Source organism: Piliocolobus tephrosceles, chromosome 13, assembly GCF_002776525.5.
Source record: "Piliocolobus tephrosceles isolate RC106 chromosome 13, ASM277652v3, whole genome shotgun sequence".
In the NCBI taxonomy this organism is placed as follows: domain Eukaryota; kingdom Metazoa; phylum Chordata; class Mammalia; order Primates; family Cercopithecidae; genus Piliocolobus; species Piliocolobus tephrosceles.
In genome coordinates this window covers 55,005,162-55,028,935 of record NC_045446.1, presented here as the reverse complement: position 1 = coordinate 55,028,935, position 23,774 = coordinate 55,005,162, and the positions used below count along the sequence as shown (strand labels likewise).

Below are 23,774 nucleotides of genomic sequence, written 5' to 3'. Positions count from 1 at the left end.
CCTCTCTCTCTCCATGTGATTTTTTTTTTTCCAAAAAATAACTTTTGTAGTTTTTTTTTCCTTATCACCAATACATACCCAATGTGGAAAACTGAGAAAAAGCAGGTATGTAAAAAGAATAAAATGCTTCGCCATAATCTCACTCTGCAGACAACCGACAATGGCAAAAACCGCAATTAATTTTGCACCAACCTAGTGCTAGGATTTCAGTACACAGCCTTCCGGGCCTACATTTAGATTTGTTTGAAACAGGAACACGCGGTTTAACCGCGCAACCTGCGTCCGCGCCCCCTTAAGGCTAATCCCACCATCCTGACCCTTCTTGGGAGGTCCTGAAATGACCCCGGTTCCAGGTGTAAGGGTAACGAAATGCACACGTTTTCGAGGGAAGGAGGGGAGGAAACGACCTGGTGGCGCAGGTCTGCGCGGCCAAGGGAATTCGCTGGGCTGGTGGAGGGGCGTGGCGTGGCCTAGGGGGTCCCTGGGCGAGGGAGGCGGCGCGCGGCGAGGTTGGGGCGACTGGGTGGTGCAGGCCTGCGCACGCGCGCGGCCGTGGGCGGGACGGGCGGCCAGGTGGCTTCGCCGCCAGGTGGCAGGCGTGCGCCGCGCCCGCAGGTTCCAGCCCCGACCCGGGCGCGCAGGGCCGACCAGGTTCGGGTCGGGTCGGGTGTGCGGTGGCGGTTCCGCTCCTGGTTGCCTCGCTCTGGGTGCCAGGGCGCGGGTAGCTGCCCCGGGGTTCTGCTCACCTGGGAGGAAAGCCACGGGCACTGAGCGCCTCCTGAGAGCCAGCCCTGACGTGAACTCATTTTATCTGCCACGACCCAGAAGGTGGGCGCAATTTTCCTATGTTCCAGGTGTGAAAAGTGAGGCTTAGGGAGCTAGGCAATTGCTCAAGGGGACACAGCAGTGACGGCTCTGGGACGAAGCCCAGGTGTTCAGACGCGATGGCCTCTTCCCGCATTCCCCGCGGGTACGGCGCGCCGCCTGCCTGCGGCCTGCGGGGGAGGTGGTCAGGTGGCTGCCCGGGCTCCTCGGGCCCCTGAGGACTTCCGGCCGGGACCCCGAGGAGGGCCCTGTGGCCTTGCGGCATCCGTGGTCACGACTCCAGCCCCACACGGCCTCCTGCTGGTCCCTACGAGTGCCCAAGACGGGGCCGCCCCTCCCGTCTCCTCCCTTCTCTTCCTCCCCGGCGTCTCCCGCGGAGGGCGCTGCAGGCGGCCTGGTTGGGATGAGGGCGGGCTGGCGGCCCACAAGCAGGGGCCTGTTTCCTGACTCTTTTGACCCTGGCTGTCCCCGCGGAGGCCCCCGGCAGACCCAGCAAGGTCATCTAGGGCGAAATTCCAGTCTGAGCCCTGAGCAGTGACTTAAGTTTTCCCGATAAGGCTCAAGAAGGGACACAGAGTGTCCTGCCCACACCCCCACTCTGTCAGCGCCTCCACTCTGGTGAAGCCTCTGCTGCAGACAGTCCGGCTCGAGAAGAGACAAAGATAGACTCGGGACAGATAAGGACAGAGACAGCCAGGGAGAGAGGGGCAAGGAGCTCAGAGGTGAAGATGGGGCCGCGCCGATGGGGAGGCAGCGGGTCTGCGGCCGCCGAGATGAGAAGTGGGCCCTGGAGCGGGCTTGCCGAGCCTACAACTGGGGCTAGGATGTTGGAGTAAGACGCCGTCATGGGGTCTGGAAAAGAAGGGGTTTTTGGTATGGTAGAAAAATGGATTGGGCTGGCAGCTTGAAGGCCACAGCCCTGTACCTCTGGGCCTGGTCTCCTGTGTGCACCTGGGACCGGTGGGTGAGGGGTGATGTAGAGTCAATGAGGGACGCGCTCGCTGAGTCTCCAGGAGGCAGGAGTGGAGAGGACGAAGAGGGAAGGGTAGGACCTGTATACCTACGGTGGAGGGGGCAGGTGGGGGACACATGCTGCTGGGCCAAGACTACTGAGTCTCTCCTGCCTGCTGGCGGTCGCTGGCTCAGGACTTATTCCATGCACATTCTGATAGAATATTTGTGCCCAACACTAACTGTTTGGCTTGGCAAATAAGCAAAGCCATAAAGTCATAGCTGGCTTGTAGCCTCCCAGTCACCATGTGCAGCTGAGTCACAACCACTTCCCCCACCCCCTGAGGAGCTAGCGTCTATGCTCATGCCTGCACTCAGACACATATCCACACAGGTACCCACAGATGCCACGTGCCACTGAGTCATAGCTACCTCCTCAGAGAGCACGTGCCAGCATGCACTTGCACACAGGTCCCCACAGATGCCATATACACCTGAGTGTGAGTCATCATCACCACTGAACCCTGAGGGAGGGCACCCAGAGTATGTTCTGCCATCCCTGCTTAGAGAGAACCATATATACACATATACAGATAGGCGCCCACTGCACAGCCTGTTGTACCTGCTGCATCATACCAGCAGATCAATAAATGTTTGTGGAATGAATAAATGAGTAAACAAATGAATGAACTAACAAGTGAAAACGTGAGTGACAATCACACTGCATGGATACTGGGTAAAATTGGCTGGGGCAGCCCTGCAGGGTGGGTCCCAAGCTCTGTGTCCAGAGGGAGTTGTCTTGCTCCAAATATAGCCTCTGTGGGCGGGCAGGGAGCCAGGGCTGCCTCCCAGACCCTGACTTCACTGGGCCAGAGGCCCAACCTCTGAGGAGTTGAAGAAAATTAACAGAGAAGAGGCCCTTGCTTTCTGTAGCCAGGGCTGAGCTGTGAGATGAGTTGGTGGGGGAATGTGTACTCTGGAAATGTCACTTACTCAGAGACTTGAGATGTAGGACAGAGTGCTCTGCTGAAGGGCCCAGTGAAGACTGGTTCTGGATTGGGCTTCTTGGGAACTCTGCCCCAAATGTGCAGAATGTGCAAGAGGCCTGGTCCCATTGAGATCTGGGGCAAACACAGTGCCTGGGCTGAGCTGGTGGTTGCAAAACTGAGGCCCCCTATTAGGCAGTTTTTTGTCTAGGCCTGCCCTTCTGGCTTGGGCTTGTTCCCAGACCTGCTTCCCTGTCTCTCCCTTGAATCTTCTTTTCTGAAGACCCTGTGCCTCTGCCCTAATTCATCATCTGGAATATTTTAATATTACCCCAACTGGTCTTCCTGCCTTTAGACAGTAAGTATCTTGCTCATAGCTGTCAGAGTTATTTTTCTAAAATACAGATCCAACTATATAACTTTCCTGTTCAAAATCCTTCCATAGCTTCCCACTTTTCAGCATTAAAGTTGAATGGCCTCAGCCCTGTGATGAGATCCTTCATGACCTGACTCCACTCTACCTGGAGGTTATGAAAGGAGGTTATCCATCCACATAAGGATGGATAGTTGTTGGTTACATGGATCGATGGGTGATGGGTGGACTCTAGGATAATGGATGCTTATAGGGATGAACGGACTAGTGGACTGATCTGTAGACAGATGGTTACAAGTGTAAGTGATCAGCCAAGCACGGTGGCTCCTGTAATCCCAGCACTTTGGGAGGCCGAGGCAGGCGGATCACCTGAGGTCAGGAGTTTGATACCAGCCTGATCAACATGGTGAAACCCCCTGTCTTTACTAAAAATACAAAATTAGCCAGGCGTGGTGGTGCATGCCTATAATCCCACTTACTCAGGAGGCTGAGGCAGGAGAATCGCTTGAACCCGGGAGGTGGAGGTTGCAGTGAGCTGAGATTGCACCGTTGTATGCCATCCTGGGCAACAAGAGTGAAACTCTGTTTCAAAAAAAAAAGGAATAAAAAGGAAGTATAAATGATTAGGAGGGCATGTGGGGATGGAGAGGTGGGTGGATGGATGGTTGGAAGGACACTGCTCAAGTCAAGGTTGTTTTTGTTGCAAGGAACAAAGAAAACTCCAAATGTTTTTAAGAATGAGGGGTACAATTGTGAGAATACAATGGACAACCTTGCAGAGAGCACTGACATTCAGGCCTCGTGAAGATTGGAACTGGAAAGTCAGGAACAGCGGCTCTTCTCTCCATCTCCCGAGGACCTCAAGGTTCCTCTCTTTCCCACATTTCTCTGTACTCATTCCTGTCTCAGCAGGCTCCCTCTGCTTGATTTTCTTCCTCATGGTCTATTCTCAGCCACTTGTACTCATTCCTTCCAAACGTTTTTACCAAGTGCTTATTTATGTGACTCTTTGTACCTCAACAAAGCTCCTATGTGTTGAAAAATAGACAGCAAGCAAAACAAAGTTGCTGCATTTATGAAGCATACTTTCTAATGAGGAGAGAGAGACAGTAGGCAGTTATATGTGAGCTGACGTTAAATGCTATGGAAAAAATGAAGCAGGGAGCAGTTTGGGGAGGGGTTGGGTTTCTGCTGCATGTAGGATACTCAGGGAGGGTGTCCCTGATATGGTCATATTTGAGCAGAAATCTGAAGAAATTGAGGGGGTGAGCCGTGAAGATATCTGGGGGAAGAATGCTCTAGGAAGAGGGCATGGCAAGTGCAGTGGTCCTGAGGTGGGAACTCTGTGGCACTGTGTGAGGAACATCAGTGAGGCTGGTGTGGCTGATGTTGTGTGAACACGGGGAGGATGGTGGAAGATGAGGTCAGACGGGTAGCAGGACAGATCATGAAGTGTGTTACAAGCCATTGTGAGGACTTAGACTTTTACTGTAAGAAGGAGGGGAGGCATTGGAGGATATTGAACAGAGAAATGACATGATCTTAGATTTTAAAAAGGACCTTTCTGGCTACTGTGATGAGAATAGACTGAAAGGGACAAGGCAGGAAAGGGGGGCAAACAGGGAGACCACTTAGGAGGCGACTGCAGAAATCCAGGTGAGAGATGTTGGTAGTTTGGACCAGGGTGGCAGTGGTGGGGGCAGTGATAAGTGGTCCAGTTTAGGATTTATTTTGAAGGTAATCAGGATTTGCTGATGGATGGGGTATGGGTGCTACCTCCCTCTGGTGAGGTGGCCCTGCTCAAATCAGCTGTGGACAAGTAGGATATGTGGTATAGTGTGGTCATCTAGCTCCATCCTCCAGCAGAGGCAGCTTGACATTTGTCTTGGATAATGAGGGCTAAATGCAGGGTTGCAGAGTCACGCCCGCAGCACAGTTGTTTCTGTCTGAGCTGTAAGGTCACTCTAAATCCCACTCTTTCAAAGCAGACGTATTCAGCAGGCTTCATTGAAAACTGGAACATAGCTTACCATTGTTAGGATAGAACTGGAGCTTGAAGTGACCTGACTTCTCAGAGATACCAAACATTCATACTCTCCAAGGAAGAGAATGAAGGAAGAGAATGTTTATGACTGGCTAAGTCTGTCACCATTCAGTACAGACAACCTCATTTGGGCAGAGTTTTATGGCAAGCTATTGAAGTTATATATGTACACATATGTGTGACAGATCTATATCTATAGAATATATCATATCTGTATGTAATAGTTAAGCTACTATATATGTGTGTGTGTATATATATTAAGATTATACACATACAAACACAGTTGCCTTTAGTTGAGGAACCCCAAGAACCTGCCCCTTGTCCCGTCAGGGTTGCTGCCCAGAGAAATAGAACTGATTTCACTTAATACACATGATATGATCCTGAAACTTTAAGCAGAAAGAAATGTTTGTGTCTGTTTTCCTTAGGAAGGGGAGGTGGGTGTGGTAGGTACCAGAGCTTAGATATTCTTTTGTATCATAAATGAGTTGTGAAGATAGTGAGTAGATGTTTGTAACATAAATAAAGAAATATTTAGGATGATGACTATTTAGGCTGATGATAGACTAGATTACATGAGATTAGATAGATAGGCACAGGTGGCTGGACAGAATGTGAATGTGGATTGTTGATAGCTAGTTCTCTGTGAGCCAGGAAGCAGGCTCTCACCAGACACCAGATCTGCTAGTGCCTTGATCTTGAACTTTCCAACCTTCAGAACGGCAAGAAACCCATTTCTGTTGCTTATAAGCCACCCAGTCTGTGGATGTCCTGTTATAGCAGCTCAGACTGACTAAGACAGATGGTTGAATTGCACTGAGAAATGGACAGTTGGATGATGGCTGTTTAGATTGGTAGATGTGTGAATTTTAGGTTACTGGATGGACAGCAAATGGAGGGATGAAAGGCTTGATATCTTAGAGAAGTGGTGCCTCAAAGTCACTTGGAAACTTTGTTATACACACACTGCTGGACTCTACCTCCAGAGTTTTTGATTTGATAGATCTGTGTTGGGGCCTCAGAGTTTGCATTTCCAACAAGTTTCTATGTAATGCTGATACTCCCAGTCTAGAGGCCGTCCTCTGAGAACCACTACCCTGTGGTATGCCTGGGAGTGTCCCATGCCCGTAGAGCCAACATGGTTTGGCCAAGCTGGAATGGAGGCATCTGGGGACCCTGGACTTAGGGATGCCATCCAGCAGGGCTCCAGGCATCCTGTCACTGGCAATGGGCTCAATGTCCACAATAGGCCTAGAGGCCTAACTCTTCTCCCAGGGATGTAGCACCCTTGTTTAGGACATCACGGCCCACCATGGTCCGTCTGGTCATCTCTAATCCCTGCCATCCTCAACTAGGGTTGAATAGGGTCCATAAGGTACATGTACTTGGCCATCCAAGGGTGCTGGCCTTGGCTGTGGGGCATATAGAGCACTCAGAGGCAGTGCCACACAGCCAGCCTAGTGCCCAGGAGCCAGCTTCAAAGCATTGCAGATGTTCCCTCTGAGCCCTACCCTGCTGAGGGGCTCTAGCAAGCCCTCCTGCTTTGTCAAAAACACTTTTATGTTTGTTGTCCCTGTTTTCTCAGGCATTGTCAACCTCTCATCTGAACAAGATTCTGCTAATCAACATTTGAACATGCTTGAATCTCACTTACCTTAAAAAACAACAAAAGCCCCTTTCTTTGACTCCTTGTCTTACTGCAGCTACTACCCCACCCTCCTCTCACCCACAGTCAAATGTCTCCAGAGCACTGTCTCTTTCCTCACACCTCACGTGCCTCCTGTCCATGACAGTCTGGCCTCTACCTGCTTCACTTCACCGAAACAGCACTCCCTAAAACACTGGTGAGGTGACCTTCAGGACACTAAATCCAGAGTGCATTTTACATTCTCCTCTTTTTTTTAGATTTTCCAGCAGCATCCGAACATTCTCTTGCTTCTTGAAACACTCTTCTCCATTCATTGCAAGGCACAACATGCTTATGGTTCTTCCTATATCTTCAGCTGCTCTTTCTCTGTTCACCCTCTATTCCAGGTTTTTCCTCCTTTACCTGGCCATTGAACATTAGTGTCCTTAAGGCACAGGCTGGGCTCTTTTCTTACTTAATACTCTTCCTTCTTGGCAGTTTTATCCATGTCCTTACCTACCATCTACTTTTCTCCCTCCCAAAGAAGTATCTTCAGCTTATTCCTCTCTGGATATCCAAGTGCTCAGCCTCTTCACTGGGACAGCTCAAAGGCGCCTCAGCCTCTAACTAAGGCCAAACAGGATATTTTCCCTCCTCAACCCAAGCCTGGTCATCCTTTGGTGTTCACCATCTCAGGGAGAGATACCACCATCCATTCAGGTGGGCAACTCAGAAACCTAGCAGGCCCTTTGACACCTGTGTCCCTTAGCCTTCATGGCCAAACCATCACCAGTATCTCTCCATCTTACTTCCTAAATATCTCTTGAGTCTACAGTTTTTGTCATCTTCACCATCCCATCCTAGTCCAAACCATCTCTTCCCTGAAACATCACAGTTGCATCTGAGGTGGTCTCTCCACTGCCCCTCTTGTGTCCCTCCAACCCATTCTCCATGTTGCAGCTACTCTGCACGTAACATAAATAAAGAAATATTTGGGGTTGGAGATTGGGAAATGAATCGCCTGGGGGTAGGCCCTGCTCAGGGTCATGGCAGGGGCTGGGCCTCAGGCTTCCCTGCCCCACTCTTAGCCAGGGCCCTTTCCAGGACAGGAAGGCAGGCCCACGCGTAGGCTGGAGGCCCCACTAGACACACAGCTCAGCCAGGCCTCCAGGGAATGGAGAAGAGGCTTTGAAATCTGCAGTATCAAGTTTCAGAAAACACAGGGTCAGGGTCAGCAGAGCAGCTGGTAGTGGGGAAGGCCAGGCCCAGCTAATTTCCTGTCAGAAGGGCCCAGAGGCTCCAGCCCCTCTCTGGGCTGGCCACAGGGGAGGAGATGCCGGGAATGGTTCACATTCTTCTGGCTGGGGCTGCACTGAACCTCGGGGGACCTGTGGGGAGTGAGGAGGTGGATCTGCTGAGGCCAGAGTTGGGGGCTTTCCGTAGGGACCAGGCATCTGTTGTTCAACTCTTAGGCTTGGATGAGGCCAGGGACTGCAGAGGAGATGCAAAAAGACCATTGCAGCTGTGGGAGCTGTAGGATAAATAAGCCTAACTTCACGTTTTACAGATGAGGAAATAGGCTCAGACAGGGCCAGATCCTCACCAGGATCCTGCAGAGTATCTCATTCTAAGCCCTGAGCTCTCTGTTTCTAATTGCCCAGGTCTGGATTTCCTGGAAGGCCCAGCTATGGCTGAGCTGTGTGACAGTGGGGACGTGCTGAACTGGGCTGGGCCTGGGCTCCTCCTGCTCACCTGCAGACTAGGAGATGCACTTCTTAGGTGCTCCAGCTGTGCGGTGGGTGGCCACGGTGTGGAGTGGGTATGAGAGGGCTAAGTTAGCTGTGGGGCCATTCCGCCTCTCCTTGGAGGGCCCAAACTTATTCTACCCACAAAGAGAACTTTATGTCCTGGTCCATTGTCTAAGAGGGTGAGGCAGTCCTAGCTTTGAATGGCCCTGTAAGTGGCCTGGCCAGACTGGTGTGACGTAGAGGTCAGAAGTCCCCTGTATTCTTAATTCTGTGGTGCCAAGACTGACCTGGTTGACCTGTTGGTACTGGGGAGAAGAGCACAGGATGTAGTCAGACAAGCCTGGGTTCAAATCCCAGTTCCATCAGGCACTGCTCTGTGGCCTTGGAGAAGGTCATTTAACCTCTTGAAATCATGGACTCCTCAGCTGTTAAAATGGGGAGGGGCTACTTCTTTCTCTAAGCCAAGAAGATGTGTGATTGGCGTGTGTGTGGTGTGTGTGTGTGTGTGACTTGGGGAACCCCTCCCAGATCCAGGAAGTGCTGCACATACCCTCTCTACCAGCTGACTCCTCCCCAAGGAAGCATATGCCTGCTGCTGAAGTCAGCAACAGGGCCTGGGTGCCCCCAGCCTGGTTATCCTTTCTTTACTCCTGGCACTTGACTCTGAGACTGGGGCCATTCTTAGATGTCCCAGGCATCAACCTGACAGTCTTCAGCTGTCCCTCTCTCCCTTTATCCCCTCTGTCCCCATCAGTTAGGCCCTACATCCTACAGATACCACCTCAGGCATGTCTCTGGAGCTCCCACGTCTATCTAGCCCAACTGCCTTCTCAGGTTGGGATAATTACAGCAGCTGCTCACTGGCCTGCCTTCCTCCCAGTCCCTGTTCGCCATCCTCACCAGGGAGATCTTTCTAAAATACACATCACAAACCTGACTTAACTTCTTTTCCTTGCTCCTCCTGATTTCACCTTTGCCCAGTGATCTTATTCTTTAATACTTGGCCGAAATGTCATTTACTCAGGAAGTCGTCTCTTACCCCAAGGCTGGGCTATGAGCTCCTCCCATCTTTCTGCAGGCTCCTACTTGCTCTCACCCTATCATAGCTCTGGTTACACCAGAAATCATATCTTGGATAGTAGCTTATTTTACTTGGGGTCCAAAGTATCCAGGAGCAGGCATTAACACAGAAGAAGCATCAATAAATGTATGTTGAATGAATGAAAATGGACAGACAAATGCATAGGAAGATGGACACACTGGTTTTGGGTGACCAGCTCATTTATAATAGGTTCCATCATACAGCTGTGAGGGGAGAGACTGAGATTTGGGAGAACATGTGCAAGGTCAGAGCTCACCCTGACACCACACATACTAAAATGCTGGGCAGGTAAATGATTTCCAGCTGCCCCCCAACTGGTGAGTCTCAGCCTCCCGGTGTACCTCCTGTTCAGGTGAAGGCTAGTGATGGAGCTGTGGTAGACAAGCCCTGTCCCCACCTGCTAAATTCAGCTGCCCTCAGGAAATATGGTGTTCAGAGATGACAGAGTTGATATGGTTTGGCTGTGTCCCCACCCAAATCTCATCTTGAATTGTAGTTTCCATAATGCCCACATGTCATGGGAGGGACCCAGTGAGAGGTAATTGAATCACAGGGGCAGTTACCCTCATGCTGTTCTTGGGATCATGAGTTCTCACGAGATCTGATGGTTTTACAAGGGGCTTTTCCCCCTTTTGCTCAGCACTTCTTCTTGCTGCCGCCATGTGAAGAAGGACATGTTTGCTTTCCCTTCCACCATCATTGTAAGTTTCCTGAGGCCTCTCCAGCCATGCTGAACTGTGAGTCAATTAACCTTCTTTCCTTTATAAATTACTCAGCCTTGGGTATGTCTTTATTAGCAGCATGAGAATGGACTAATACAAGAGAGGTCACCAAAAACAGGTTGAATCCAGGCAGTGGGTGGGCCTGTGTCAGAAAGAGTCTGCATGTGTAAGTGCCAATAACACTAGGGTGTGTATATGTGAGAACATGTATGCCCTTGTTTGTGTTGCATGTGTGTGCACAGGATTATATGTTTGCATGTGTGAGTGTCCCTCTTGGCCTTGCAGCAGCTGCCTCTGCGTATCACATTGCACCTCTGCCCCTCTGTCTCACTCTTATTTCTCCCTAGGCCATCCCCTATCCAATTTGCTTGTTCTGAGCTCCTGCCCCCTGTACACAGCTATTGTACGAATACAATGCAATTGCACAAATCACTGTGGTTCATTATATAGCCCTATTAGTTTCCTATTGCTATTGTAATAATTACTACAAATTTAGCAGCTTAAAACAATACAGATTTATTCTTAGTATTCTGGAGGCCAGAAGTCCAGAATGGGTGTTACTGGGCTAAAACCAAGGTGTTGGCAGGGCTATGTTCATTTCTGGAACTCTGAGGGAGAATCCATTTTCTTCCTTTTACTAGCTTCCAGAGGTTGCCACATTCTTGGCTCATGTCCGTCCTCCTTCCATCTTCAAAATCAGAAAGTGGCTCATTAAGTCTTTCTCCTATTGAGTTTCCTGTTGGGTCTTTCTCTGACATTTGCTTCTGCCTCCCACTTCTACTTATAAGGACCCTTGTGATGACATTGGACTGATCCAGGATAATGTCTCGGTCAGCAACCTTAATTTCATCTGCAACCTTAATTTTTGCCATGTAAGATGACATATTCACAAGTTCCAGGGATTACAACATGGACATCTTCAGGGAAGGGGGGTGGGGATTATTCTGCTTACAACGAATAGTCTGTGTCTACTTTAGATTGTGAGTTCTTTGGGGGCTGAGCTGTACTGTATTCATCCAGAGATTCCTTGGGAGCCATTCAGTGCCCAGTATGCACCAGATGTTTATAATTTATTCAACATATTTGTTCCTTCCTTCACTCTCTCTTTCACAGCAGTCCACCCCCATCATGGTGTGATAGCCCTCCCAACCTCTCTAGCCTCCCTGCCCATTGTCCCTCACAGGTGCTTCCCTTAGAAATGAATGGTTCTGGCCGGGCGCGGTGGCTCAAGCCTGTAATCCCAGCACTTTGGGAGGCCGAGACGGGCGGATCACGAGGTCAGGAGATCGAGACCATCCTGGCTAACACGGTGAAACCCCGTCTCTACTAAAAAATACAAAAACTAGCTGGGCGAGGTGGCGGGCGCCTGTAGTCTCAGCTACTTGGGAGGCTGAGGCAGGAGAATGGCGTAAATCCGGGAGGCGGAGCTTGCAGTGAGCTGAGATCCAGCCACTGCACTCCAGTCCGGGCAACAGAGCAAGACTCCACCTCAAAAAAAAAAAAAAAAAAAAAGAAATGAATGGTTCTATATCTGAAAATTAGCTTAGGTTTGAGAACTATTGACTAAAGAGGTGGCCAGCTGTCTAAGAGGAAGGACTTTGCAGAATTGCAGCAAGTGTATGCCACAATGATTCCTTCATTTTTCCCCCCAAAGAGACCTATGGCCATTTAGGTGATCATTCACTAGAGAAATGGGGATAACAAGACATTTTGAGTAGTAGATGCAGAGTTTGAGTTGACATTAACACTTGGAGCTCAAAGCATCATCATGGCCCTTCTTTAAGAGGCCTTTTGGGCTGGGCACGGTGGCTCAAGCCTGTAATCCCAGCACTTTGGGAGGCCGAGACGGGTGGATCACGAGGTCAGGAGATCGAGACCATCCTGGCTAACACGGTGAAACCCCGTCTCTACTAAAAAATACAAAAAATTGGCCGGGTGCGGTGGTGGGCACCTGTAGTCCCAGCTACTTGGGAGGCTGAGGCAGGAGAATGGCGTAAACCCAGGAGGCGGAGCTTGCAGTGAGCTGAGATCCGGCCACTGCACTCCAGCCTGGGCGACAGAGGGAGACTCCGTCTCAAAAAAAAAAGAGGGCTTTTGGAGATCACTGTGATGTGATATGGCAGAAGAGCCTAGGGGCCTTTGAATGTCCAGTGTGTCAGCAACAGAGACCAATGCTGAGCCCCTGAAATGGCACTATTCCTTGAGACCAACACATCATTTGGGGCAAGTCAACTGCATCAGGCCCTTTCCATTCTGGAAGGGCCAATGGTTCATCTCTACAGGGATAGAGACTTATTCTGGGCATGGGTTTGCCTTTCCTCACCACAGAGCCTTAGTTAGCATCACTTTCCAGGGACATACAGAATGCCTGATCCAAAGGCATGGAATTCCACACAGCACAGCACTTAACTGGGGGACACTATGATGGCCAAGGTCCTATTGAACTATGGTTTGTGGCTGCTGCAGGGCACTTGGGATTCTTCGTGCTCAGAAACCAGCAGACAAGAAGAAGAGTCATCATACTGGCAGGGATAACTGCCCCTGATCAACAGGAAGGGGCAAGGCTGCTTCTGCATAATGAGGGCAGGAGGAATGTGTGTAGACATGTGATCCACTGGGCACCTCCAGGTAGCCCCACTGTAATTGTGAAAGGATGTGCAGCAACCCTAAGAAGGGTTTGATTATTTAGCATTTATCCCCTTCCCTCCCCCTCCGCTCACCCCCAGAATGAAGGTTTGGCTCACACCACCAGGTAAACCACCAACATCTGAGGAAGTTGTTGAGGGTGGGGGGAGTTCAGAATAGATAGTGGAAGAGGGAGAGAATGAAGGCCAGTTATGGCTCCAAGATTAACTTCACTGGTAGGGGCCATAGTTAGTCCCACAGACCTCCTGCATTCTTCTGAGTTCCCCTTGGGAATAGAGGCCCAAGGGAAATGGGGAAGAACTTCTCCCTGAACCTGGTGGAGAGTAAAGATCTGTGTGGCACAAGGCGTAGACTGTGATGTTAACACTATAGTTGTAGTGTTTTTTAGAGAGTTCAAATTATGACTCTTATTTTTAGTTTTTTGAGACAGAGTCTCGCTCTGTCACCCAGGCTGGAGTACAGTGGCATGAACTCAGCTCATTGCAAACTCTGCCTCCTGGGTTCAAGTGATTCTTGTGCCTCACCCTCCCAAGTAGCTGGGACTACAGGCATACACCACCACGCCTGGCTAATTTTTGTAATTTTGGCAGAGATGGGGTTTCACCATATTGGCCAGGCTCTTTTCAAACTTGTGGCCTCAAGTGATCCACCTGCCTTGGCCTCCCAAAGTACTGGGATTACAGGCATGAGTCACCATGCCGATCATTTGAGCTCTGAATTTTTCTTGATATGATTTGTCCATTAGTATTTGTTGTTGTTGTTTTTATTTATGAGACAGGGTCTCGCTCTGTTGCCCAGGCTAGAATACAGTGGTGCGATCATGGTTCATTGCAACCTCAACCTCTTGGGCTCAATTGATCCTCGGGCCTTAGCCTCCCAAGAAGCTGGGACAACAGGTACATGCCACCATGCCTGCCTAATTTTTATATTTTTTGTAGAGATGGCGCTTTGCCATGTTGCCCAGGCTGGTCTTGAACCCCTGGGCTCAAGTGATCTATCTGCTTCGGCCTCCCAAATTGCTGGGATTACAGGCGTGAACCACTGCACCTGGCCCATTAGTTTAAATATATTCATGAGATAGACCATAATATGTAGCTGGCTGGAGTCTCAGAAAACCTTGGCATGCCTTAATATTTGAGAATCCCATTTAATTTCTTATTAATCTCTTGAGAGCAAAGAAAATCCCATAAATCCTGTCAGAGAATGTCAAGAGTTTGGACCCATGTTTTAGGTAGTGGTGACTGTCCTAGTGGCTTTTAAATAGCCATCCTGCACCCGCCATTTAGAATATTTATTTTTGCTCTCAGAAGATTTTTAGAAACATGCAAGGGAAAGGAGCCAAATCATTTACAGATTCATGTAACCAAACCAAAATGAAACCAAGATAAAAGTGTTCACAAAAATGTTAACCCAGGAATGTAGAAAAAAATTAAATTATGCATGCATGTATTAGGGTTCTCTAGAGGAACAGAATAGAATAGATATATATAAAAGGCAGTTTAGTAAGTACTAACTCACATGGTCACAAGGTCCCACAACAGGCTATCTGCAAGCTGAGGAGCAAGGAGAGCCAGTCTGAGTCCCAAAGATGAAGAACTTGGAGTCTGAGGTTCAAGGGCAGGAAGCATCCAGCACGGGAGAAAGATGTAGGCTGGGAGGCGAGGCCAGTCTCTCTTTTCACATTTTTCTGCCTGCTTTATATTCTAGCTGTGCTGGCAGCTGATTAGATGGTGCCCACCCAGATTAAGGGTGGGTCTGCCTTCCCCAGCCCACTGACTCAAATGTTAATCTCCTTTGGCAGTACTCTCACAGACACACCAAGGATCAATACTTTGCATCCTTCAATTCAATCAGGTTGACACTCAGTATTGACCATCACAACGCAGAAAGAAACAAAAGTAAATTTACCAGAGAAGACATGTCTTGCAGACAGAACATGGATTCTGGAGAAACCAGAGTACTCAATCCAGAAAGCACTTGTCTTTAAACCAAAAGATAAAAATCCTTTTATCATTCCAGGAGGACGTACAGTCCTTAAAAAGGCGGCTTTATCACTAAACCAAATCCTGAATAGAGCTGATATAGGAGTTAAGAAGAAATTATTTAGGCATAGGGTAAGGAAGTCCTTAGTAAGGTTTTCCTTTTAATGAAAAGAAGCTTCCAAATAATTTTCTAACAAAGAGCAGCCTGTAAAATTGAGCTGCAGACATAGACAAGCAAGCTGCAAGTTTGCATGGGTGAATGCCAGCAGCTGTGCCAATAGGAAAAGGCTACCCAGGACTAGGCATATCCAACATGACAGCTCCATCTTCCCTTCTCTTTGCCAGCCACGCATACCATAAGGAGCAGACAAGATGGCGCCAGTCAAGCAAAGACCTCATTTGCAAAATAAGATTAGGGTGGGGCGGTCAGATTCCCTGGACACTATGTAATGTCACACCTGGTCCAACCAATCTTTGGGCCCTGTGTAATCAGATACCACCTCCTCAAGCCTGTCTATAAAATCCAGTGCACTCCACTGTGGGCCAGGCTCTCTTGAAGGACAGAGCTAGCTGTTCTCTTTCTTTTGCCTGTAAACCTCTGCTCTTAAACTCACTCCTTGTGTATGTCTGTGTCCTTAATTTTCTCGGCACGAGGCAATGAACTTTGGGTATTACCCCAGACAACAACTCCACTTCAAAGTCAAGAGCTTCTATCAAAAAGGGGGAGGCTTGGCCTGAGAGGAAATCCACCAGGGCAGAAAATGTGAGCCATAGAAACAGAGTGCTCAAAGGGCTCAGGTGAGTATTGCACACTAGTTCCAAGAATCATGAATTCCTTTTGATACTCTTTTTCAGGTCCTGCTTCTGGACACCATTTATGTCACCTTAAATAACAGAGAGGCTCTCTAAACGAAAATAATATTTATATAATAGGGCTGTATTAGTCTGTTCTTGCATTGCTATAAAGAAATACCTGATGCCAGGTGCGGTGGCTCATGCCTGGAATCCTAGCACTTTGGGAGGCCAAGGTGGGAGGATTGTTTGAGCCCATGAGTTCAAGACCATCTTGGGCGATATAGAGAGACCCTGTCTCTATAAAAAAATTAGCTGGGCATGTTGGATCACACCTGTAATCCCAGCTACTCAGGAGGCTGAGCTGGGAGGATTGCTTGAGTCCAGGAGGTCAAGGCAGCAGTGAGCTGTCATTGCGCCACTGCACTACAGGCTGGGTGTCATAGCAAGACCCTGTCTAAAAAACAAAACAAAACAAACTATAAGCGGTTGAACTAGTTCATGGTTTACAGGCTGTAGAGGAAGCATAGTGGCATCTGCTTCTGGGGAGGCCTCTGGAATCTTACAATCACGGTAGAAGACCAAGTGGGAACTTGCATGTCACATGGCCAGAGCAGGAGCAAGAGAGAGATGGGGAAGATGCCACACACTTTTAAACCTCAGGAGAACTTACTCACCATCATGAAAATAGTACCAAGTTGATGGTACTAAACCGTTCATGAGAAATCCACCCCCATGATCCAATCAGCTCCCACCAGGTCCCACCTCCAATTGGGGATTACATTTCAGCATGAGATTTGGGTGAGGACACACATCCAAACTATATCGGGGCATTGCAATGGGAATACCTATATAACACCATAGTAAGCTATGTGTGTATTCAGGGAGGTAAAGGACCACAAAGGGTTTTTAAAGGAAAAATGAGCATCAGTACATAATTTTTTTGAGATAATTATCCTGGCTACAAGGATCAATAACAAGGGTGACACTAATCCAAGGTTGGACAGGCAGTTGCTGGACAGATGCCTTCAAAGGAGTAATTTTTGTGTAAGGTTGCAATGGCCTTTGTGCAAGGTTGCAAGTTTTGCAGTTTTTTATGATAGTTTTTGTTATCAGGTATTTATGCATGAGTACTCTCTCTTCATAGCTTTCCCTGGCTCAATTTATCAGGCTTTTTTGTTTTGTTTTGTTTTGCTTTTTGTAAACATAAGTGACTCCGTTTTGATTCTGACAACTTTAACATTGACAACCATGAAAGATTTCTCTCAGATTTCTGACTGCAGTGACTGTCATTGACTGTTGGCCTCAGCTGGTGTATTCTGAAATCTATTACTGGGTGTCCACCAAAACCATGCTTCCCATGAACTGCTCCTAGCCAATGATTGAGCATGGCAGGGATCCTAGGAAGGCCTGTTCTTGGAATATGTGGGATTCCCCTGATGGCTCAAGGACTTCTTATCTGCCTTGCTGAACTTCTTTAGAACTGCACTGCAATCCAAGTCTTCTCCACTCAACTTTGCTTCCCTTTCTTTTTCAAAAGGATTATACCAGCATCATGGTCTCTTGGCTCTTCCAGCCTTCCATGAGTTCCTGCCTATCAGGCATCAGCTTCTCAGAGGACCGAGACACATTTCTGTTACTCCAACAACAGTTCTGTTACCAAGGACCAGTGCTGTGGTCCTTGGACCAGCAGCACTGGCCTCATCAGAAATGCAGAATGTCAAGCCCCACCCCAAACCTCTTGAATCAGAATCTCATTTCAACAAGATGATTCATATATGCATTATAATTTGAGAAGCACTGATTTAGATGATTTGGATTTTTCAGCAAATCCTTTAAATCTCAGTTTGGAAACTAAGTCCTTGCCAAGGTAAATATTTGGAATCACAAAGTAACAGATCATCTGTGTCCTGCATTTTTATAAGTCAAAGCCCAGCAAAGTTAAGGGACTGGTTCAAGGTCATAGATGAGATTAGAAGACAGCCAGCACTAGAAGCCAGGTCTCTTGCCACCCAGCACGGCTCTGCTGTGAGCAGGCTATTTGCTGTAAATATGTATTGTTTAGTGTGGTAGCAGTGGAAATAAGGCTAGTTGTGGTAGAGTACAAAATATATTTGTTCTTTGTTCTGGGTTCCTGGCACACAGTGTCTAAAACCCTAGAAATTTCTTAAGTGATAGTTTTTTTTAAAAGTTATTCCTAACACACCCCATCCTTTAGGAATATCTTTTGTTATTCATAACTGCCCTTCGCAACACCTGAGTTTATGCTAACAAGGTGATTCAGGTGGGGTCCCTAGCTAGGTTAAGGATGCGGGCTAGTCGTCTGAAAGACCAAACAAGTGAATAGAGGGTGGGAACTTTCAGCCACCCCCAACCTCGGGGGAGGGAGGGTAACTGGAGACTGGGTTGTAAAACCTCTTGAATGATGAGATAAGGAGTGCCTCCGGTTGGTGAACACATCAGATGCTGTGCAGGTGGTGTGCTGCCTCCGTCCATACTGTGCATCTCTTCCCTTTGGCTGATCCTGAGGTTTATCCCTTAGAAATAAGCTGGTAAATGTAAGTAAAGTGTTTTTCTGAGTTATGTGATTTGTTCTGGCAAATTACTGAACCTGAGAAGGGGGTTGTGGAAACCTTCATATTTATAGCTGGTTGGTTAGAAGTTCTGGTGGCCCTTGGAACTTGCAACTAGTGTTTGAAGTGGGGGCAGTCTTGAGGACAGACCTGAACTTGTGGAGTCTGTGCTAAATCTGGGGAGTTAGTGTCAGACTTGAACTGGATTGTTGGATGTCCAGTTGATGTTGGAGAACTGGTATAGAAACATGACATGCATTTGTTTTATCAGAAGTGGCCTCTGAAAAAAACATATTAGTCCAAACTCAGATGTGCTGTAAGGATAAAATACACACTAAATTTTGAGGATTTAGTATGAACAAGGAATATATTTCATTAATTTTTTTGTATTGTTTATGCATTAAAATATTTTTGATATATTGGAGTAAATATATGGTAAAAACAAATACATTAAAATTAATGTCATCTTTTTTTTAAACCTAAAGATACCTATGTGGCTTGCATTATATGTTTGATGGTGCTGCTGTAAACCCTATCTCTTCATCAACACTGCTTTATTCACTGCTTAATTAATAGCTTTGGCTGGGATTGCTGAGGGCACTTCCCTGTTATCAACTTGGGATCTTTCAGAAATTCTTTATGGGATGATAGGGCTACTTAACAACTCGTATAAGAACCCCTGATTAAATACCTAAAAATGTCAGTTTCCCTTGAGAAGCAAATCTGCCATGTTATTAGCAGTTTAAGCTCTAGCTCCGGGGTGGAGACAGTAGAATGAAGGGGTTTGGGAGGTGGGAATAAAGGATTTGGGTCAAAGGGGTTGGGAAGTGACTTTATGCTATGTGCTCCTTTGAGTTTGCATCTTTCAGGAGCCCATATTAGAAGGGTTTTGTCACTGGGACCACAGAAGGAAGGGCCCTGTTAAGGCTCTTGCAGGTAGCCAAGCCCTGGTCTTTCTCCCTTGGAACTGTAAAGCAAAAAAGTATATGAGACAGGTCTCAATCAATTTAGAGATTTATTTTTCCAAGGTTAAGGATTGTGACCCAGGACACAGCCTCCGGAGGTCCTGAGAATACAAGCCCAAGGTGGTTGGGTTAAAGGCTCTTGTTTTTATATGTTTTAGGGAGACATAAGACATCAACCAAGGCATGTGAAGTACAAATTGGTCTGGCCTGGAAAGGCAGACGCTTATAGGTCACAGGTGGATTCAAAGATTTCCGATAGGCAATTGGTTGAAGGAGTTATTATCTAAAAGGCTGAAATTGAGAGTCTGGGTTAAGATAAGGGGTTGTAGAGACCTAGTTTCTTATGTAGACGAAGTCTCATAGGTGGCTGCCCTTAGAGGCAACAGATAGCAAATATTTCCTATTCAGACATTTAATAAAAGGCACTAGACTCTTAGCTAATCTCTTCAGGATCAGAAAAAGACCTGGGAAGGGAAAGGGATCCTCTATAGAATGTAAATCCCCCCCCAAGATACAGCTTTGCAGGGCCGTTTCAAAATATGTAAAAGGAATGTATTTTGGGATTAAAAAAGCTTTGATTTCCTTTAGGGCTTACTATCTGTTATGTGATGCTACACTAGAGTCAGGTTGGAATTTGGTATTTTATTGTGACAGTCTATTTTGTCAGTCTTAAGATCTGTTTTAATGTTAATGCTAGTCTGTTGTGTCTAAACTCCAAAAGGGAGAGGCTGTAATGAGGCATGTCCACCTCCTTGCCCCAGCATCATGACTGGAACTCGTTTTTCAGGTTTCTTTAGAACTCCCTTGGCTGAGAAGGATCCATTCAGTCATCTGGGGGTCTTAGAATTTTATTTTTGGTTTACAGAACCCAGTCTTCTCCCCTTTCACAGTTAAGACCTGAGGAATGAAGGGCATCCAGATACTGACACTGTGAACACAGCTTCTACTCAACCCCTAATCCCAGTTGTTTCCCGCCTGACTGAATCTTAGGGACACAGCAATGCATAATGGTAGCTGTTGAGAGGCCTAGGACCAAGGAAAGGCTTGAGGGCCCTTGACTTAGAGCAGCATGCTCTTGAGACTAAGGAGAACCAAAAGCTCAAGGGAATATGTCACTGTCTCACCTTGAGCCTCAGTGGCTCTTTGGGGTCCTCTTGCTTGGCTCGGAGGACTCTGGATGTCAAAGAACTTAAAGGCTCAGCCCTGAGATGAAAACTTGCATTCTCTGTTGGCTACATGAGGTAAACTCATGGGCTTAACCAGAGAAGTACTGTCTAGAACTGAAATCACTGATCATTTGTGCTGTTTAACAATTCCCTGTTTGGGAGGCCGAGGAGGGCAGATCATGAGGTCAGGAGATCGAGACTATCCTGGCGAACACGGAGAAACCCTTTCCCTACTAAAAATACAAGAAATTAGCCGGGCGTGGTGGCAAGTGCCTATAGTACCAGTTATTTGGGAGGCTGAGGCAGAAGAATGGTGTGAACCCGGGAGGCAGAGCTTGCAGTGAGCTGAGATCGCGCCACTCCCCTCCAGATCCTGGGTAACAAAGCGAGACTCCGTCTCAAAAAAAAAAAAAAAAACAAAAAAAAAAAAACAAATTCCCTGAAGCAGGAAAATCTGCTGCTCAGACTTCAATGTCTCATGCCTAAAATTTTCACAAATTACTATATACTCTAGGTGGTGGAATGGACCCAGAATAGGTAAGGGACTTAAGCAATTTCAAACAGCTTATTCGACAGTGGTAGGAATGGCAGCACATGTGAGAATCTTGGCCTCAAGTCTCTTACCTAAACTCTGCAGAAGTGTGTCTGGAACCCAGAAGCTCATGCTAACATGTTCAGTATCCCTGGTTACTTCTTGAGCAAAGGGCAGTGATGACATTAGGAGAATGAAGGCACAAAGTGGGTCATGCTTTGTTTTATTCTTGAACCTTTAGTCCCATGTGTGAATCCTGAGTGTTACCCTCCTGCGTGCTGTGCACTAAGAATGAACTTTAATTCACAGTAAATGAGGGAGGCTTTTTCTTAAGAAATAAATTTAATTCAAGGTGGTTAGTGAATGTGAGGCAATGTAATGCCTTCACGAAAGTTAAAAGAGTCCAGTTACAAAAGAAGCACTGTGTATAGTCTCAAATAGCTGAAGGTACAATGGGCTCCATATTTTACAAAGTACAAAAAATTATTTCATATACAAAGAAAAATACAAATAATGTGCAAAAACCATTTTCACAGGTGGCAATTTATAAAATGGAAATGATAGAAAAGTCCTTCATTCTTAATTATCCCCGAATTTCTTATATATTAACACAGTTCTATTTCCTAGTGTGTAGACAATTTTAAATTTGAAATTCCGACTTATTTTTAATCTACAAAGACAATGTATTTTTATTTTTAAAAAAGGGAACCATTTCATTATTGAAATCTTATGAATGCATCAGTTAATTTATATTAAATTATAAGCAGGCTATCTGAAAAACAAGGATATAGAAATCATATATACACATTTTTGAAATATTAGTTTAGTATTTAACATATTAACATTTCAAAACAAATGCAATGATCTAGCTACCTATGACGCCAGCTGGTGTCAGTGGCTGTAGCAAAGATGCTGTTTCTGTTTACCATGAGCAAACAGCATTTCTTGGGTCTTAAGCTAAACAAACACAAGTTATCAAAGTAAAGAAAATCTAAAGACAGTTCTTACTTTCCATGTGTAGAAGTGTAGTTTGGGTATCCAGTCATGCCACAGTGTGACTGTGGTCAACACAGCCCTTGTCACAGGTGTGTGTGGTCCTAAATAGCTGGCCTCTGTCTTTCCAACATCTTCACTTCATTGGGAGTTCAGTGCAAGTGTTTGTTTTGTGAGTTAGTGCATTCAGCTTTTTTTGCATGTTATTTTGAAAAAGAAACTGTCAGGAAGCAGAAGATACATAAGAACACAAGGCCCTGGATCCTCAGAGCACCTCTGGTCTAGAGAATTCAACGTTTTGGATAGAGAATTCAATGTTTTGGAAGTAGTGTTTTCCTGCATTGGGCCGGTCATTGTTGTACCATTCCCTGGATAATCTTTTTCCATCAGAATAATGCTGTGTGCTCCCTCTTTGCCTGCTACTGAACAATGACATCTCTTGTTGTGAACCCCAGTGGCAGAGAAGGGACCATGGAAGCACCTTTTGGCAGCACCAGAGAACTGAGCATCTCAAAGGTCAGGCAGTACAAGTAGATGCCTCTCATAGGAAACCTAGTCTAGGTAGAATATGAGACAATCTTGGAGGGTTTTGATTTTTGCTTGTTAAACAGGTCTCCAAGCAAATTATGACCCTGGAGAACAAAAAAGGATCTATAGCTTTCATGAAGAAGGACCCAAGTAGGTGGTAGCCATTTTGCCTGGGTGAGGTTCACAGTTGGCTCAGGAGACATCTTCTGATCATTAACCACTAAGACCCTGTTAGAAAAATGTAGTGCAAGATACAGGGAGTGCATGGGGCTGTTGACCAGACCTGTGTGAAACACCTATTCAGGTTAAGTAGATATAGCAACCCCTGCAAGAAGGGACTGGGCAGGAGAACCTCAGGCCCTAGGATAACGTGTCGTCAGCTCCTCAAGGATCCATGCTTTTTTTTTTTCTATCTGGCAGCATGAGTTCCTCTATTTCTTCGGCATAGGTTGACCATGGGCATCAGGCATCAGAGATACAGCTCTGGATCCTGTCCATCCATTGCTGGGCACTCTGTCCATCCTGGGCGCAGAAGTTATACACACGTTTGCTGGTCTTGAGCTACAAAACCAAATGACAGCGAACCAGAGATGAAGGGCAGGGCTGTTTTATAGATTTGGGTAAGTGGTAAATCAGTCCCTGTGACCTTTGTTTTCCATACTGCCCCAGAACTACCATACTGGTACTGCCTTTACTTTTCTGGTCTCTCGAGTCACAGGGGATGTTGACAGAAGGGTACTGGCAGGAAAAGGAGACACACTGGGAGCACCTTACTTTGCATTTTCTTAGTGTCTTCTTTGACTAAGGAGGAAGGGTCAGCAATGAATAGTGCCTTTAACCTCTCCCATGCATTGCACCAATGCACTAAAGGTGAGGGAGCTCCTTGTGCTCCAGGGGGATACCTGAGGTTCACCCATACCATAAAGTTGGCCTTTGTGTCCCCTTTCTTCAGTTGGAGCCATATTGGAAGCCCACTGTCAGGAAAACAATCTCATGGCCTCAGCAGGGCCATAAAGGATGACCTATCTTCTTTATGAAGCCCTGCTTGACTCCAGGGACTACATAAGTTCCCTTCTATTATGTGGCCTATAAAGTGCCCCATAGCCCACGTGAGGGCTGCTGAAGATGTTAGGGTAGATACTTCTCATGTGTGCCTAAGGACAGTCTTTTGTGGGTGGTCAAGCATGAAAACCACTGAATACTAGGGAAATAGCATCTG

The 23,774-nt window shown here is 47.0% G+C and overlaps 1 protein-coding gene and 1 long non-coding RNA gene across 3 annotated transcripts in view; one reads left to right on the top strand and one right to left on the bottom strand.

Annotated features, from left to right (window-relative positions):
* Positions 1–546: 546 nt before the first annotated feature.
* The window catches only part of LOC111524633, a 52,194-nt gene continuing 28,966 nt past the window's right edge, over positions 547–23,774 (top strand). The window contains exon 1 of the long non-coding RNA XR_002725834.2: positions 547–828. This is a non-coding gene — a long non-coding RNA (uncharacterized LOC111524633). The remainder of the gene's footprint in view (positions 829–23,774) is intronic.
* SBF2 (SET binding factor 2) overlaps positions 21,348–23,774 on the bottom strand; it is a 546,407-nt gene continuing 543,980 nt past the window's right edge. For both annotated transcript variants that reach the window (XM_026454017.1, XM_026454018.1), the window contains one exon: positions 21,348–23,116. In XM_026454017.1, coding sequence (XP_026309802.1) covers positions 23,018–23,116 — 99 coding nt within the window. In that variant the 3' untranslated portion in view covers positions 21,348–23,017. The remainder of the gene's footprint in view (positions 23,117–23,774) is intronic.